The 19,441-nt window shown below is 42.4% G+C and overlaps 1 protein-coding gene and 1 non-coding gene across 2 annotated transcripts in view; one reads left to right on the top strand and one right to left on the bottom strand.

Moving 5' to 3' along the window:
• The first annotated feature begins 14,100 nt into the window (after nt 1-14,100).
• The window catches only part of DNAJC5B (DnaJ heat shock protein family (Hsp40) member C5 beta), a 64,481-nt gene continuing 59,140 nt past the window's right edge, over nt 14,101-19,441 (top strand). The window contains exon 1 of the mRNA XM_075140651.1: nt 14,101-14,207. Within this exon, the coding sequence (XP_074996752.1) occupies nt 14,101-14,207 (107 nt within the window). The remainder of the gene's footprint in view (nt 14,208-19,441) is intronic.
• TRNAA-AGC (transfer RNA alanine (anticodon AGC)) lies at nt 16,841-16,913 on the bottom strand. The gene has a single exon. It is a non-coding gene; the product is annotated as a tRNA-Ala (tRNA).

Raw genomic sequence — 19,441 nt, 5'->3', positions numbered from 1 at the left:
ACTACCTCTGGTTTTATTTTGGTTTATTCTTTGCTAGACCTTTTGTTTTTAACAATAGCAAAAAGGTAGCTGGAATCCTGTCTGATTTACAACGCACTAAATTTCTATGTGCTTAATCCAATTAAAACTGGAAGGAATGTTGCCAATATGTCATCAAAAATGCAACAAAGCGATGGGAGGGTTAGTTTACAGAAATTCCTGAATTCCTTTGTCTTGACCAAATGAAAGAAAATTGTTTTTGTAAGACAAGTACATACTGAAAGGATTAGCTCTGATAACTGACTTTTTATGTTCAGATAAAAGCCAACCTGAGTACTAGGAGAACATTTTTCGATCAATTTCTTAAAAGCAGCTTTGCATTTAGTTAGCGACAAGTCTCATGTTTAAAAGCTGAGGAGGGGCTTAGTGCAGTAAAACGCAGAGGCTGGGCCTCTTAGTGGTGTGGAGTGCACTGGAAATACGGTTTTTAAAATACATCAGTGCTGAGCTAGATGTTGCCATGCGGAGGGGCCATGCCACTCCATCTCACTCCTCCTGGCTGTTTGCGCCTGCGAGTGCTGATGCTCAGCTCTAGGGTAAGCCAAGAGAGTTTAGGAAGTTAAGCTGGCAGAAAATGAACCTCAGCCCCCCCCAAAAAGCGGGACCAGCCAAACAGCACAGCTGGTTCAAGGTGCCGATATGTAACTGGCGATGGGAGTGCCCTGTTGGAGTCAGCCCGCAGTTAGACCACATCGGCTGTATCATAAAACCTCACGTACATAATCAGGATTATGTAGGGGATTACTCAGATACTATATAATTCAAAAAGTAGTTCCTGTTAGAAAATCTAGTTTTAAAATCTCACATAAAGATATTCTTTGGAATATATGTATAACATTGAAATATATAACAGATATGTGGAATATGTAACATATACGGAATATATAACATACATGGAATATGTATGTAACATGTTTATGATACCAGACAGGCACAGCAGAATTTGCAGCAAAAATATGTGTTAATTGGCATAAAGTATTAGTAGTACAAAGTATATACTTAATTTTATGCATGTTCTTACATGCTTTGCTGAGTTGGGATTATGGAGAACAGCCTCTAGTCATATGTCAGAACATCAGTTAAATCTACATAAATCAATACCGTGTCAGCATTTTTCTAGATTAAATTACATGACTAGAAGTTTGTAGAATACTTTTTTCAAGGATAGGCCTAAGAAAATAAACAACTTTTATAACGTTTAATCTCACCCTGGACTCGCAATATTTGATAACATAATTCTTTACTAAACAATTTCATTCTAAAACGTAAAAAATATGAATAAATATACTAGTTTGCAAATTGTTCAAAACCTGCAAGACAGCATGTTTTGTAGAATACCTAGAACCAGGGAAAACCATGACATCTGCTCGGGTTACCTAGAACGGGGGAAAACCATAACATCTGCTCAGTTGTATCCAGGAGGTTTTACTTACACACTCAATTCATGATTACACAAAATAAGTAGAAAAAACATATTCTGCGGTACTTGTAATTTGTTAAAAAGACAAAAAGAGTGTAAAGCTTCTAAAGAAAGATTCTGATACATTACTGCAGAGCACAAAGATTTGAGAACCAATAGGCCCAGACAGCGTAATTTGGTGAAAGATTGGTTATATTGCTGATGATCTTGAACTGGATGATCTGTGGGCAAGCTACACATCATTGCATCTATAGCCAAGATAATCAATTCCCAGATAATGGGAGAATTGACTTTAATTTGTTAGAAGTCAGAACTAATACTAACACACTGCAAGTCAATATTATTTGCATTACAAGTGACTTATTGTCACTTGGTGGTTTAATATTAATAAGTGGTTTATTGCAAGATATGGAAAAAAATGTACCGCGTGAAGCTATGCTCCCAAACAACATATAAATTCAAAGCATAATTGCTTTGTAATTCAATTTTCAGATATATTTTTGTTTTCTTGTCACTTTATCGTGTCTATATGCATGAATGTCCATTTGCAGAAACGATGAAATAGATCTTTCTAAACACTTCTTGGAAAAAAAAGAACAAATGTTCATCATGCAAACTTATTTATAATTGCCACTTATCAAATGTAGGAACAAACTTTGTTTTGTATGTAATTTGTAACAATACATTAATTTAAATTGCATGTGACTTTTAAATAATATACAAATAGGAAAAGGAAGAGTTGGTGAAATACGTTATTGCAAATTGTCTGTTTTGAATTGTGACATCAAAAGTTGATGAAGAAAGATTACAAAGTCGGGTGCCTAGCACCAGCAGAGGAGATTGCGGTGTGAACAAACAGTAGCAGCATATACTGACTGTTACCAAGTAATACATAGTATGGATTCTGTTCTGCTCTGATATACATACCACAGCAAATCATTTTCCCTTTCTATGGCATAGACTCTATGCACACGCTAGATGTCTTTATAATCCTGCCACATTCCAGCCAGAGGGTGCTGGTGGCCAATTTCTGTTTGCTGTAAGGAGAAGGCTTTTGCCCAGCCTCCCAGGAGAAGCTTCACATCTCCCGGTTTGTGATTTTGGAATAGAATAAACATGTAACAGTGTGAATTTGAAGAGTTAGCTGTTATTTTAGTTTCCATTTGTTAGAATTGTACAAAGCTTCATGCATGAGGCGACGCAGGGTTAACCTTGGCTGGGGACCGGTGGTGCAGCAGGGCAGCAGTTGTTCCCAAGGACTGCACGTGCCTTCTTAAGTAGCTTAGGTACTCCGGTGCTAGGATACCACGGTTTAGGAATCCCTGTCTAATATTTGTAAATTGTTTTGAAATAATATTTTGAAATAACATGTAAAAGTCTGAAAAGCCGGTTTTTAAGGAAAGCAAGAAAATAAAGTACTTCGCTTCCCCTGAAGTGAATCATCCTCCCCCTCCACTTTTGAAAAAAAAAACTGTAGAATTTAATGTGAGTAAAACCCATAAGGTTCCCCAGTCACGTAGAGTAATTTATGGAAAATTTTATAAATAAAAGCTGCAAATGATTGGGTGCTCGTTTTCTGTCAATCTCAATCGGGAGTTCTGTCACTGATTTATAGGGGGCTGGGATCTCACCTTCTGAATCAAAAGGACATTAAAAATTATTTTGTAGGTTTTATAGCAGCCATAAAATTCTTCATTGAATTCTGTATGATTTCCATAAAGTCCATAGGACTCTTCAATAGAATAAATGCCTTGTAATCGATTTGCCTGAACGAAGAATTATGAGTTATGCTAAGGCCTGTGAGTATTTACCCCTGAAGATTGTTTTCTGGTAAAGCATAATTCTTCATTTATTGATAGCAATTACCACTGAATTTTGTGGCCTGAATTTTCTATTGCAATCAATAGATAAATCATAAGGTTCAAAAGTGCATGATGTTCTTTAGCAGGGAATAAATGCCAGCGCTCTACACCTTTACGATTATATTGACCTTACTATGGAAAAACCAGCCGACTTGGAAATAAGCAACTGCTAAGCAGCGGCCATAATTTTCAGGCTGGTTTCTCGCTCCAAAGGACAGCCCGCGCTCTGTTGTCACAGCTGCCTGGTCGAAGAGTGATCACGCAGCTGGATCGCGCACCAGTGACCGCTCCGTGGCTTTGGCAACTCATTGCTGTTACACTAACGTTTTGTTTCTCAATCATAAGCAAATTAAAGCAGGCAGCTGCAAAATCATCAATAGGTTAAATTCCTTAGCTGTTCTCGGTATGAAATAAACAGGAAAACGAAGCTCTCTTTGGTCTTAATTAGTTCTTATAAAAGTTGGCAGGGAAACAAAGACATTTGCACACTCCTTTATTTTTATAAGAGACTTGCCCGAAAGAAAAACCTCAGACATGTAATTTCCTTTTTTTTTTTCCCCTCCCCTGCTTAATGCTCTCGGTCAGAGGCTAACCCAGCACCCTCCCTCTAAGGGTAGCAAGGAAGGTGGTTTGGCAAGGGGTTACACTATGTCTCTTTCGTGCGGATCGGGGCATGTCCTGGAGAGCCTGCACAAGCTGTTTCCACAGCGATAGGCCACATTCGGTATTTACAGTCTCCCGTACGGGTAATTCCTCTGCAGGAGAAGCCTTAGCTGAGCGCTGTGGTTCCACAATCATTACCGCTGGCTCTGGGCCATGCCACATCACCCAGCAGTACAAATTTGATCTGGATCAGGTGTGGGCACATGATTACATTTTTGTCAAATTAGCAGAGCGCTTCGTGAGGATTTTATGCTGCCTGTCTGCTTTTATCCTGGTTGCAGAGGAACACGCGGTGCCGGAACCGCAGAGGGTTAGGGCAACCGACGCCTGTTGTAGCAGCCATCCCGCCGGGGCGAAGTTAACCTCTCAGAGTTTTGTTTGAACAAATTGAATTGGCAGAGAGGGTTCCAACGGGAACAGCACATTGTGTCACGCACCCGTGGCCCTGTACAGCTGGCAGCAGAAGCCTCCGAAATATTTAATATGCTGTCAAACATTGGCCTATCCTATAGCCGCAGACTAGTCCAGAGGAGCCTTAATTCTGCTAATTTGTGCTATTTTCCACGGAATTCACTTGTGCTTCGCCCTTGTATGGTATTCTGGCCCCTATATACTTTTTAAGGTGCGGTTTTGTGGTGAGCTAAAGACAATGTAAGACTTTATTGCTGCTGAAAAGGTGTGATGTCACCACTTCCATTGCATCAGCTCTAGTAATGATGCCAGTAATGGAGTGAGTCAGCTAGCAAGTTGATTTAACTGAAAACTAAGGGAAAAAAAAAAAAGAAGAAAAAAAAATCAGTGAAAGTTTGGACCGCTCCTTTGCTGGCAGAATGACTTGAGCCAACTGTAAGCCCACGGGTTCAGACTTTGAGTTTCAGCTGAGAGTATTTTCTAGCTGAAAGGTCTTGTCATAATTAAGGGGGGGGGGGAACCCTAAGAACAGTTGTGATAAATGGTTAACAATGAAGCTACTAATTTACTGAAATGTCAGTCTGCTGAATTATTGGGAAATATTTCCAGTGGCTTCTTCTACACCTACTATGTGGAGAATAGCATTCATGTTTATGTTTTTGCTTCTTTACTTCATTGGTGAAATACTTATTCTAATTAAATACATTTTTAGGAATTTTTACTTTCTCCCAGTAAGTGACATTCAGAAAAAAAATATATCTGAGACTTCCGTAATTTCTCTACTCCTAGGACTGCATATTGCTTTAATTCTTTGATTTTTAACTCAACCACTGGACAGACATTCCTATCTGGATCTAGATAGCCAGATAAGTTAAGATAGTTACCCATCAGCACTTTAGAAAGAGTTTTCCTTTCTCAGCCATCAATTAAGTGAGCATTTCTAAGACAGGGTAATAAATCCTATGTGAGGATTAACGAAGCTTTAAAAAGAAATGGCTGCTGCCTGCCATCTCCCCTGCTGCACCCCCTCCCTCCTGGGGACAATTTTGGTAAGGAGCCAGCTTGTAGGAATTTGGGAGAGAATAGTTAGGGGGTTGGTGCAGGATGGAACTGAGGACTATGTTAGGGATTTCAGGAAAGAGCTTGCTTAGACAAAGACTGCAGGAGGTAGCAAGAAGTGGTTTAAGAAAACTATGTGAAGGAGGAACAAGTGGAGAGAACTGTTAGGTGCTGGAGAAAGGTTGTACCTGGTGGGGAGGACTAAAAGCAGCTGTTGATTCCCAGGAGCAGGTACGGAGAAGATGTGGTACTGCCACTGCTAATCTGTTTCTGGTCAAATGAGCTTAAAAACAGTTCAAAGCTCTCATTTATACTGTTCAAGCTAATCTTACTGATTCCTAGCTGTGGCTGATTAGGCTGTACTAAAATGAGTAAGCCTGCTACCAAAACTATAGGTTTGTTAACTTACGATAAGAAGTGGTAGAATAATGCCTTAAAGTGCTATGGCTGTTTGCAAAATAAATTACCAAGGCACTGCCTAAATAAGGAATTAGGGGACTCTCTTACTTCACTTTTACTTGAAGACCTAGATAACTCACCTCTGAGTTGTCAAAGCTATATAAACTAGGGACTTCCTATCCTTTGCTTTTCAGAAAGGAATTTAAATTAAAGCCAGAGAGATTATTATGATTTACGTCTTAGTTATGGCTACCTCTGTGACCCACTTTAAATTAGGGAGGGTAGATGGAACTTTCTCCTAAACTGCAGATGAAAATAAAATTCCCAGTGTTCCACTGAGTATCTTGTTGAAAAAGTTAAGTGTATTACTATTACTTAAAACTTCATTTTTAAACCTCTAATTTAATTTTTAGGGAAAAAAAATGTTTATATGCATATCACTTAGGTAGTCTGCCAAGCCTTTGAACTGGATTTACTGGAATGAGGTAGGAAGTTACAGTCCTGGATTGCTTCCTGTGTCAAACTGACCACGTAAAGGCATGAGCAATTGGGATATGCCACAGACTGTTCATTTAAGGTTCATACTTCTTGAGTTTGCTACTTCTTTCCAATACTGCACTTGTTGAAAGATATTAAAAACCCAACATATATTTCAATTGAGATATTCTATGTGAATAGTAACAGAAGGTCACAATATGTTCAGAGAATTCAAATATATGAATGTTCTCTTATGAATACTTACTTCTTGTATAGATGGAGTTGCAGATGGGTTACCAGATGGAATATCTTCCTTCCAATATAGTTATATGTATTTAAAAACAGATGCAATGCAATCATATTATTTAAATCAATTTTGTTATTACTTTTGAAGCCATAATGACACTGCCTATTCTGTAACAGAGAAACGTGGCAAGAGGAATATAATTTCTTGCTGTAGAATTGTTGGGCTTGCCTGAGGTCTTAAAAGATTCGCTCTTAAAAGATTCGCTCTGAAGAAACGACCTTAAACCAATCCTCTCTTCTTTAGGAGATTGGTTGAATATCTAACAGGTAGCATGCAATGCAGTTCAGGCAGGGCACTAGATGTCCAGGAGCAAGTGAAGCAGAAGTGGCTAAAAAGAAATGACAAGAACATTTTGGGACATAGCTGCCTCAGAAGTATTCTTCCCTTGTTAACAAAAATCAATCCCTGTGCCTGAGCCAGAGGTCCAGCACATCTTGGCAGAAACATCCTTTTCCACTTGCTCAGTCTTTTGCCCTTTGATTAGCTGGCTCAGCTGGGTGTTATTAATGTTGACATCACCATAGCACACTATTCAAAAATCAAACAAAAGATAGATCCGGCCCAAAGAGTGAAAAAACAGTACATGCTACCACTGTATACACCCTTTCTCAGTGTACATGTTCCCTCATCTCATCAGCCTACTGTACTCATATCCTCATGCTGTACTTGTTTTGGGTCTTTTTTTTTCAGACTGCGATTCATTCACCTGTGAAAAGTCATCAACTAGCAAGAGCTCTTGTTTCAGTCTCCTCACCTGCCTTCTTTCTCTTGTCACTTCTGGTCAGTCACCAATATAAATCCCAACATCCTTGCCAACGTTCTTACCACCTTTTTGGCAGAACAAGGCACAGAAATTAGTGATAATAGTGATCACGCTGGGGAAGTTTTGGGGAAAGGAAGCAGGGACACCTGGAGCTCGTTGCCCAGGACCATGTCCAGGCGGCTTTTGAAGATCTCCAGGGATGGCAACTCCACAGCCTCTCTGGGCAACCTGTGCCAGTGCTCGGTCACCCTCACAGTGAAAAAGCGTTTCCTGATGTTCGGAGGGAACCTCCTGTGTTCCAGTATGTGCCCATTGCCTCTGGTCCTGTCACTGGGCACCACTGAAAAGAGCCTGGCTCTGTCCTCTTTGCACCCTCCCTTCAGGTATTTATGTACATTGATGAGATCCCCTGAGCCTTCTCTTCTCCAGGCTGAACAGTCCCAGCTCCCTCAGCCTTTCCTCATGGGAGAGATGCCCCAGACCCTTCATCTTCATGGCCCTTCGCTGGGCTCTCTCCAGTATGTCCATGTCTCTCTTGTACTGGGGGGCCCTGATCTGGACACAGCACTCCAGGTGTGGCCTCACCAGTGCTGAGTAGAGGGGAAGGATCACCTCCCTTAACCTGCTGGCTTTACTAAAGCATGTCAGCAAGATAATTTGTTTCACTCCCCGAACTCCTCTGAGTAAAATCAGAGATTTTGTTTCCCTGTCACTATTGGAAGTAAGAGTCAGAAGCTGTAGGTTCTCCATGAAGGTCAGGAGTGCTCTATCAGACCATTTGTATCTGCGACATGCTTTGACGATGTCAATATTAACATTGCCAGATTCAACAAACTAAGAAAACAATTCAGCTTTTAAAAATTGTCTTTCCTTGCCTTGGAAGCTAAAAATTCATACCACTGTTGAGCAATGGTGCCAGTGCTTTCATGCATGTATATGTACCTACCAGTCTTTCAGCTCCAGGCTCTTAGTTCCTGAACTTGCTATGAGCCAGGAAAAGGAGGGAGCAGTGGGAGGAAAGACCGGCGTGACTCAGAGTTCTTCAACCCTTAGCTCTGGTTGTGTGCATCTGGAGGCTCCTGAAGCAACCCCGGACCTCCTGCTCTGTCTGGGCCATGTTTCAAATTTTTATAGGCTGATACGCAACTTTACATTTCCAGACATGTTCTGATTTGTCTTTTTTGAAATGCATGCAACATAAAAATGAAATGTAAAGTGTAAGTAAGACTTTTTCGAAACAAGGTCCTTTAGGACTAGGACTGTCTTTTAGTTTTGCATTGCCTGTCACAATGGAATTGTGGTGCATTATTAGGTGTTACGATACAAAAAATAAAAATTAATAAGAAGAGTGAATAGGTATTAAATTATATGTTTTATTCTTCTAAATTATATAGCTGATTTGAGTTATGACAAATAATTAAAATTTGAGTCTTTTAAATATTCATTAGGATGTGCTTAGGATGTAGAATCCCCAGAGGAAAAGAAAGAGATTTGCAGAGATTGTGTTCATTTCCTTCAAACAAAACAAGAGTGCTTATAAGAAAAGCAATATAGGTTTCAGAGCAGTGTTAGCTCAACACACCAGAGGGAGCTGTAGTCACACAGAACTGTAGGTCTAGGTATGTGACAAGGTTGCAGAACAGTGAGTGAGGTGATAATAGGATGCTTGTAAGTACAGAGGATTTGGGTAACCTCAAAGTGATTTTTTGTTCCTTTTTTTTTTTTCCCCCTTTAATTTCTTCTTACCATTAAAACATGTACTTTTTTTGTTTGCTTGTTTTGCAAGAATGATAAAGTCATTTCAAAGACTGAGATCAAGCAAGCTGATTGAATTATCTGGTTTATTGTGTTCATATAACGTAATAGAATTAGCTGTACCTACTCTGTTGTTAATATCCTGGAAAAGATATTTTGACTATGCTATTTTGACTTTTCATAACTATGAAAAACACTCACATTTTACATTGAAATGTGCCTTGCTTTATCCTTATCCAAAGCAGAAATTTGGGGGAATGTTTGAAATTAAAGGATATTCCTAAGAACAAGAGAAATGTTCAAATCACATGCTTCACATTAAAAAGTATCCACTTAACAATTTTTTTCATCAGCTGTCATACTGCTTCCTTTTTCATAAATAGTGTTTGCATGTGATCGTAATTAATTATGCTTGGTTTTCAAAAATTTATTGTTCCAGTCTTGCAGTAGAATCCGAGCCCAAACTCACTGACTCTTGCTGAAGCAGACTTCACCTGGGTTATGGGGCTCCATGAATCCGATTGCAGGACTGCAGTCTGTATAAAACTGTACTGGATGTCTGTGGCAAGGTTTAGGTAGCGGGGGGCTGCAGGGGGTCCCTGCGGGAGGAGGTTAGGGGCTGCCCCAGGCTGGATACAGCCAAGTCCACAGCAGACCCACCGCAGGACACAGCTGAGCCCATCGGCCAAGCTGGCGGCACCTCTGGGAAAACATATTTAAGAAAAAGCAAAACTGCACGGCAGTGAGGAGTGACGGGAAAAAAGCATGAGAAACAGCCCTGTGAACACCAAGGTCAGAGAAGAAGGAGGAGGAGGGGGTGCTCGAGGTGCCGGGGCAGAGATACCCCTGCAGCCCCTGGAAAGGATCACGGTACAGCAGGTATTTCCCTTCAGCCCATAGAAGAGACCCTGCTGGAGCACATATTTCCATTCAGCCTCTGGAGAGGGCAATGGTGGAGCAGGTTTTGCTGCAGCCCATGGAGAGGACCACATCAGAGCAGATATCCACACAGCAGCCCGTCCACTCCATGCCAGAGAAGGTGGATATTTTCTGAAGGAACTGTAGTCCATGGAGAGGAGCCCACACCAGGAGCAGGTTCTCCTGACAGGAGCTGTGGCCCATGGAGGACTCAGACTGGAGCAGTTCGTGAAGGACTGCAGCCTGTGGGAAGGACCCACGCTGGAGCAGGGGAAAAGTGTGAGGAGGAAGGAGCAGCAGAGAGGAGCTGTTATGCACTCACCGCCACCCCCCATTCCCTGTCCGCCCTGCGCCGCTCAGGGGTGCGGGCTAGAGGAGTCGGGAACAAAGGAGTGAAGTTGAGCCTGGAAATAGGGTGGTGGGGGGAAGGGGAAGGCGTTGTTTTAATTTTTGTCTTTTGTTTCTCACCATCCAAATCTATTTTAATTGGCAACAAATTAAATTAATTTTCCCCAAGTTGAGTCTGGTTTGCCCGTGACAATTGTTGGTAAGTGATCTCCATATCTTTATCTTGATCCTCAAGATTTTCATCTTATTTTCTCCCCTTGTCCTGCTGAGGAGGAGGAATGAGAAAGTGGCTGGGTGGGGGTCTGGCAGCTGGCCAAGGTCAATCCACCAGAAAAACATATTGTTTGGAATTGGGTGATCTGAGAGATGAACTTTTTGAGTTTGAAGGATCAACTATTTGGTTCCAAGCATGATGTCCCAGGAATAATTTCTTTTTTAAGTCTCTGGCATTTACAATCTTTCCTATTCCAAATGGAAAGGAATGGCTCTCCAGGCTTTTTCATGGTATAAGTTAGAGGAGTAGCTCCATCAGAGTAAGAGAAGTACATCTTCTGTTTTGATATAAAATGTTACAAGAACTCAGGAGTCCTAAAGGGTCGTCTTCAGTTAATCTTGCTCTGGAAAAGACTTTGTAGTAAACCTAAACCATGGCTGGTCTCAGAGAAGTGAACTTCAGAGCAAGGCTGTTGTATCTTTAAACAAATCTAATACATTTGTGTGCAAAAAAAAAGACAAACTCAAGACCCTGCCAAGAGTAACAGAACAACTAACTAAATACACAGGTGTCCCATATTTTTTGGTGTCATTAACTCTCAGATATATCAGCCTTTAGGCTCATGAATGTTTTATTTGTTCTTTCATAGGTCTTCCTGAGAGATAACCAATTGGATACTGAGCAAACGAACAAAAAGAGTAATCAGACTCCACTGACCTGTTTAACCCTGATTGTGAAGGATGAAAAGCAGCAGCCGCTTTCCACGGAAGGGGGGTTCTGGTGGCACTTGCTTCTTTCCTTTTGGATTGCACTGGCATAAAGACATCAAGATAGTGAAGTGATAATGTTGTGAGTTTATATCTGCCAGACTGTGTTCCATCACTTTTTTAAGCAGGTATGTTATTTGAATCACCTTGCCTTATTTTTCAGCACAAATCCAAATGAATGATGGGTATGGTAGAAAAAAGGCATATTATTACAACCTCTGTATAAGATAGTTCATCCTGGATAGTATAAAATTTGCACAGAAAAACTTGAAGTTAACTGGGGTCCCATCCTCTTAGGAGAGGTGGAATTGTTACTAGAATTTGGATTGTCTTTTAATAGATTTTATTGTCAGTCAAGGAAGTAAACAATATTTTCTTGTCTCTGTTCCACTGGAACAAAAATACACAGCTTGAAAAGAGGATTCTAATGTAATTTCGGCCATCAGGAATGGATCTAGTACTAAAACTGTAACTGTTATATCTTCCTTAATAAAGAAAGCATAACTTTTCTCTGGAAAAGTGTCATCTCATTGTGCTTTTAGTATTTTACAGGACTGTTTTAAATAAGTAAGAAATATCTTTGACTAGTTACACCTTCAAGGTGATTAAAAGGCTGAATAGGCTAGTGAGTTTAAATTTCCATAGCTGACAGGGTTATTAAAATTTTTTTATTAGAAAGTATAAATTGCATGATTTTTTAGCTCTTCAGAATAAAATCCATCATAACTTTAATTTTGTTTTATGCTTCAGAGTTGCCACGTAGCTAGTCAGCATTATGTAACGGAATTTTAAAATAATGCTGTATGTCTGTGACTTCACATGGTTGCCTACCATTATCTTGTGCATTAAAAGGCTTGATGTGCCTTGCATGATTCTAGTGTGATGAGGATAGATCCCAGGATTATGTTAAATATGCTCTGGACCTACCGTTATTAACAAGTAGCATTGTAACTACTGCAGGTGGTAAAGTAATATCTATATGCTTTTATATAATTTCATTCTTAATCGTTACTTTAAAAACAAAAGTTCAGTCCATTTAGTTGATGGTTTGTGTAAGACACTTAAAAGTAGAAAGGAATTCTTTTTCAGCAGATCACAAGACCCTAAATTGTGTGTTAGCTTATCAAGAAAAAGAAAATATCAAAGTAAATATGAATAAATTTAGGTCTTTTAGTAAATCAGATACTATGCGCCAGAATTACTCAGTTTATTATATTTCTGTGTGTACTTACATGGTATTTGATTTTCTTTTTGGTACTGAACAAAGCTGAAGAGCTTAAAAGTGTTACAAGGCTGGATCAAAATGTGGCCTAGTAAATAATACATGAATAATGGCAAGATAGTGTTTCTAGCTCAGCAATAAGAAGGGGGAAATAGCAGAGTGGGTAGTCTTATCTAACAAAACATGTTGTCAGAAATTTTTCTTATGGCTGGGGTTACAGCTCACTTTTAGGCTATTTCTGTGATCACTTCTCAACGTTTGGAGAAGGGTGCAACATACAAAGAAATAAAGAGGTTGTGGTGAGAGTTTTGTTGTGGCAAGTCTGCCATCAAAGAGCTGCAGCTTTCTCTTATGAATGATAGGTATGTGTACCTGATGTTTTAAATTATGGTTTATATGAGTTTCTTCATGTCATTGACTAGCATTAGCTAGGTCTGGTTTAAAAATGTTTGGTTCTTCAAATCCAGAGGATGAACTATGAACTGTAAGGAGGCAGTAGAGCCATTCAGTGGAGAATCACTTGTTTGTCTGCTTTGCCTCTGTGATGCATGATGGAATGAACGATAGATCTTAAGTGGACTAAATCTGTCAGCCTATGCTTAGCCTTTATTTGCACTATACTGTAAGGGCACCTTGTTAAATTTATCACAAGCTCATGAATTCAGCCCAAAGTCTTGTACCTCAAATAAGATAGGACCCTGATTGATGTCATTATTTCCCATGCCTAAGTTTGCAATAACAGGTTACTTTTGTAATACTGAGGTGAATTCTTGGTATCTAGTCTCCTTGCCTAGGTCCAGATTCATTCCACCTGTCCTCAGGCACTTGAGTTGGGATTGCAGTCATTCTGAGCATGCTGTAGAGGTAGGGAGAAAGTGCTCGGTCAATTGTCCTCTGAGTATGTATGTCTATATGTAGACAATATAAGGAGTCTATTTTGACTAAGCTTCAAACTTAATCACTCAAATTAGGCACCTAAAATTGGTTATGCTGAATCTGAGTCCTTGTGTTGAGAAAGCAAAAATTCACCACTGTGTTGCATTAGGTTATACTCAGAGCTCGTACCCCGCTGCAATAAGCCTAACAAATTGTAGAATTATTCTTCTAAGACTTAGAAAAGGTAGATGTAAGCAAACACAAATAAAACTAGGTGGGAATACTATATGCTGGCACTAACGCTGTAGGAAATTTAGCCATTTCATTTCAGTGAGAGCAACATCAAGTCTTTAATATGAACAGTGATACCTAACACAAAAGCTTCTGTTCTTTGTTTTTTGCTTTTCCATTTTCTCAAATAATTTTAAAATATCTTAAGGGACATTTTATTCTAGTTTCACTTTCATGTATTTTTAACCTTTTACTACCTGATTAAAATCTATTAAAATGAACAATAAGAAATATTATCCATACATACTTGCAGTCCCTGCTATTTTAAATTCTCTTCTACATTAGCAGCTTTGTTAATGCACTGCTAACATGGCTGAACAAAGGCAACGTGCTTTGTCAACATCAGGGGAAGCGTTATATGAAATCCTGGCCATAGAGAAGACAGCAACACATGATGAGATTAAGAAGTCCTACAGGTACGTAAAACATGCTTTGCAACGTGTCTAAAAACACTTATGTGTCTGGCATGATTGTGATGGCAAAAACTTTTGAGTTATCTGCACTATAGACATTCATTGTTACAATTTTTTTTGCACCGTAAGCCTGAAAAGAATCAGAGATGATGCAATGTGAATCTATTGATTTCATCCCACAAGCAATCTGTGTGCTTCATCTAAAATGTTTTAATCTCGCTGAGTGAGAGGTCAGACTGTTAGATAAAATAACGCAGACTATGCTTGCGAAGTGCAGTCTTGGAATACTGCACCCAGTTCTTGTGTTAACAACTTTTCTTGAAGTATGTTGAAAAGTAAAGCCGATGCAGAAAAGTGCTATAATAACGATTCACGAACTAGAGTAAGAGACATAAGGAGTTTGATCAGTTTATCTTGTCATAAAGAAGACGACTGATAGATTATTTGATTATAGTGTGTAATATCTTTGAAGGGGAAAAATGCTAGGTGTGAGAAAGTTCTTCACTTTATGAAGGCAGGCATAACCAAAAACTGTGCTTGGAATCTAAAAGCAATTTGAGCTGAAAAAGAGGTACATGGTTTTAACAGTGAGCGTAACCAACCAACATGCTGAAACATACTGGCACAGGAAATGGTAGGTTCTCTATCGAAAAAGAAGAGAGGACTTTAAGTTTTACTCAAATACAAATTATCAAAATGGTGAAAAGTATTTTATTGTTGAAATGTAACAAGACCTAGAAGTAGACGAGAAGATTTTATGGGTCATTTTGCTCTTAAATCTGTTCTGCTGCTATTAGAAAGAATTTTAAATGTCATGAGTGAAATAGATGTTCTTGACATCAAAATATGCCAGACATGTACTTGCAGGTTTAATAAATATAGTAAAACTTTTATTACAGCATCATTCTGGGAGTTGTTGGTTGCACTGTATTACCAGTCAAATTTTAACACAGCTTGCTTTTCCTATTAAATCCAAGAATATATTTGAACTGAAAAAGAGGTTATAAAAGAGATCTACTTGCATCATTGTTTAGTTTGAATTTTGTTGGGACTCTGTCCTCTGTGTTTTTGAACAAATTGCATCTCTCCCGCTTTCTGTTCCTAAAGGTATATATTCAATGGAGGTGGGAGAAGCAGTGAATATTCAAACTCCTCACACAATGGAAGGAAACCTGTTGACATCTCATGATTCTATTGTCTTGCATAACTATACCACTGGGGGATAAACTTACTACAGTATCAAATTCACTCATGACTTGCACCTTCTGTGTCCCTGTAGTAAAGCCTGGCTGCAGAAACCACCTTCTGTATCAAACCTCATGTTTTCCTGTTGCTTTTACATTTAAATTAATGAAAAAGAGGCCTTCTTTAATCCCCAAAGAAAAGAGTTGTCATGGAAGAATATAGAATGGAATTAACTATATTTAATGCTGAACATGAAGAAGGATGATTTACACAGTGATCTATGGTAAAACTGACAGTGGTGCTTTATCCATCTTTATTAGTAATTATAGCAAAAAAAAGGCTGCTTCTGACTAAAGTGGAAATGTCAGAGGGATTCACTTTTAATGGAGTAGCTGTAAATATTTGCAAGATAAAATGATGAGTCAGTCTCATAGATTTGCTTTAATTATCTTTTAATTTATGCTAATCCAAAAATCTGCTGCTGAACTGGTATTCTTTAGTACAAGGTATAAAACCAGCAATACCTGATTCTGAGTTTCCTGCCATTATTAATTAAGTCAGTATTAATCACACTACCACAGCCCAGGGCAAAATTTACTTTTTAATAAACATGACAGAGGTACCTCTCTGAGCTTTTATTTGGATTTTGGCACAGTCTAATTTATCAAGGAGTAAAGCTAACAGGCTTCTAATTAGCAGAATTTCAAAGGAGATCTGTTTATGTTCAATACCATACAAAAAAAATCTTTCGAAACTTTTTTGGCATACTAACATAAACTGTACTTTGACTTCTGCTTTCCAGTCTGATAGTGAAGTAGTATGAAGAGAGATACTGTATTTCTTATGTTGTCTTCAGAAGTTTGAAAAGATGCAGTTTGGTAGACTATTTACAAGATAATAAGTACATCGACAATCTGTGAGAGAGTACACGCTAGTGATTTAGAATTTTAATAGAAAATGTGTAGAGTATTCTGAATGCCATATAATCACTGCCAAACACAGAGGGATGATTGGTTACCTATGCTTATGCCAATGGCCTGTGCGACGCCTGATACAGCCCTGGATGCCCGACTCCTTCGGCAAAGGGCCCTCTGAACTTCTCTTTCTCCAGGCTGAACGTTCCCAGTGTCCTCAGCCCATCCTCACACAGAAATCCCTCCATTCCCTGAGCTTCTCGGTGGCCCTGCGCTGAAGCTGCTCCCTTTCACTGATGTCCTTCCTCTACAGGGGAGCTCAAGGCTGGACACAGTACTTGAGATGACTTTTGACGTCTGTCAAGCAAAGAGGGAGAAAATAAGGTCCCCTGCCAAACTGCCCGTGCTGCTCTTGATACACCCCGGGGTGTTGTCCTACTCTTTGCCGTCCGGGTGCGCTGCGACCTCCCACGGTCCCCAGAGGACACGGGCCCCAGGCAAAGGGCCCTGTGTCCAGGCCAGGGGAATGAAAAGCGTTGGAGAATGCGGGCATCGATCCCGCTGCCTCTCACATGCTAAGCGAGCGCTCTACCACTTGAGCTAATTCCCCGGCCCACGGCCTCTGCCTGAGGTCCTCTCCCCTGCCAGGCACCCACCCCTGAGCCAGGCAGCCCAGCGCCCAAAGCCTGGGCCTCCCATCCGCCCCGCTCTCACGCCCACACCCACTCACCCACTCGCTTTCCTGCTGCGGGTGCCCCCCTGAACTTGACCAGAACTCAGGGTCAAGTCCCCTGGGAGCCTGAGCGCATCCCCACCACCATGTGCATTTGGCCGTCCCAGCTCAGAAACACCCTGGAGCATGTGCAAATGGTGGCCTTGCACGAAAGTGCCACAAGAAGCCTCAGCAGGGGCCTGGCCCTCCTCTGCACAGGAGATATTTCGAAGCTGAGCCTCTGGCCCTTGGTACCTTTCTGAGAACCACTGGATCTGGGTGGCAGCTCTGCCTGTGCCTGCCCACCTTCCCCACCGATGCTGAGCCTGGCCATGACCTTTGGCCCCAAGTAGCCTGCCTGAACTCCCACCGGCTTGTGCAGGACCATGGAGCTGCCCGTCCACCGCACGACTGCAACTGAAGCTTGTGCAGCCCTCCCGCTTGATCCCGAGCAGCCCTTCTGGCCTCAGCCGCCCCTTTCTGACCTCACAAGTGCCTCCTCAGTGTGAGCTTTCCTGCTGAAGAGACAAAGGTGCCGCAGGGTCTGGGCCAGAGCCAAAAGGGCACTCCTTCGAGCCGGAGTCAAACCAGCGACCTAAGGATGGCCGTGCAAGGGAGCCTACAGTCCTCCGCTCTACCAGCTGAGCTATCGAAGGAATCATGGGATGCTGACACCCTCACGCCTGCGTCACGCACTCATCCAACCCGTCAGCTCTCACGCCACTCCCGCGTACCCGCATGACTCTCTTCAGCAGGAAGAAGGAACCACTTGCCTTAGACCCGCATTCTCCACAACCTCGCAGGCCCACAACACCTGATCAGGGCAGACCCAGCCATGGTGGCTTGCTCTAAGAGAGACTCATGAAGCAGGAGGCACCATTGTCCTAGCGAGCCAGGGACAACAGCACGCCACGAAGTCACTGCGTAGCTCACAGTCACGATCACGTCCAGCGAGGGACAGGCAGGTCCAGACTGACAAGCCAGGGATGAGGTCAAGACAGAACATCCGTCTGCACGTCAGCGTCTGCATCAGGGGTCTCTGTGGCTGGACGGAGCCGTTGGCATAGCCGTCGCCATGGCTGAGCCAGGGACCCAGACGGCGACTGTAGAGCTCGGAAAGAGTGTGAAGGCCCAGAACTGAACGTAAATACAGCCCCTGGACCTACAGGTGGAGGTGGAGGCCTCATGTGAGGCTGCTCAGGGCCATTCAGACCCATTAGGGCACTCAGGGCCCGGACAAGACGTAAGGGTAGCCATGCAAGGCAGCCTGCAGTCCTCCGCTCCACCAGCAGAGCTACTGATGGACCGGCAGGGCCCTCTCCCAGCCCTGCCTCCGTGACAGAGTTGTCAAAGCAATCGGCTTGGATGAGGCCTCAATACATGTCTGTTCCTGCACCCTCCTATCTCCTGTTCCTGCCCCAGCTCAGGGATCACACCAGCTTGCTCCAGCCTTCAGCCAGTCAGCTCAGGCCAACCTCCCAGCATGGGGACTGCACAGGCCCCTGTGCACCCTTCTTCTCTTGCTTGGCTGTCCCGAGGGGAAAAAAAACGGAACCTGTCTTGCTTCAGGTGTGCCCTGTTGTTACTCATTCCTCCACCAATCACACCAGTAAAAAGCCTCACTGTTGAATTCAGAACCTCCTAATTTCCAATAAGCATTTGAAAGACGCTGCTTTGCTCCCCCAAAGCCCTCTCTCCTTCAGCATCTGGACCACCCCACATTCATCGGCCTCTCCTCACAGGGCACATGCGCCTCCTCCCAGCCACCCTGGTGGCCCTGTTCTGAGGTCGCTGCACCCTCTCTTCTGTCTCTGTCTACCCCTCTCTTCTACATAGAGGCCCAAAGTTGGGCGCAGCATTCTAGCTGCCATCAATCAGATGCCGAGCAAAGGGGCAGAATCCCTTGCCTTGATCCAGGGCCCGTGGCACTCCACATATAGCCCTGGATGCTGTCGTCTTCTGTGCAGCCTGGGCACACCACGAGCTTCCCACAGCCCCCAGAGGACACGGGCCCCAGGCAAAGGGCCCTGTGTCCAGGCAAGGGGAATGAAAAGCCTTGGAGAATGCGGGCATCGATCCCGCTGCCTCTCGCATGCTAAGCGAGCGCTCTATCACTTGAGCTAATTCCCCGGCCCACGGCCTCTGCCTGAGGTCCTCTCCCCTGCCAGGCACCCACCCCTGAGCCAGGCTGCCCAGCACCCAAAGCCTGGGCCTCCCATCGGCCCCGCTCTCGCACCCCCACAAAGCCACCCACTCGCTTTCCTGCTGGTGGTGACCCCTGACACCCCGGTGGTCGGGACCACCATGCCTTGCCCAGGGTTCGCCCAAAACTCCCTGGGCTGGTCGTCTTCTCCACCTCAGGCAAGAGTTCAAGGCTGGGCAGCCCCTGAAGGGGAGCCCCAGGGCAGGGCCAAAAGGCAGAGGTG

The sequence above is a fragment of the Calonectris borealis genome, chromosome 2 (assembly GCF_964195595.1).
Source record: "Calonectris borealis chromosome 2, bCalBor7.hap1.2, whole genome shotgun sequence".
NCBI classification, from domain to species: domain Eukaryota; kingdom Metazoa; phylum Chordata; class Aves; order Procellariiformes; family Procellariidae; genus Calonectris; species Calonectris borealis.
This window is presented reverse-complemented; position numbering and strand designations above follow the sequence as displayed.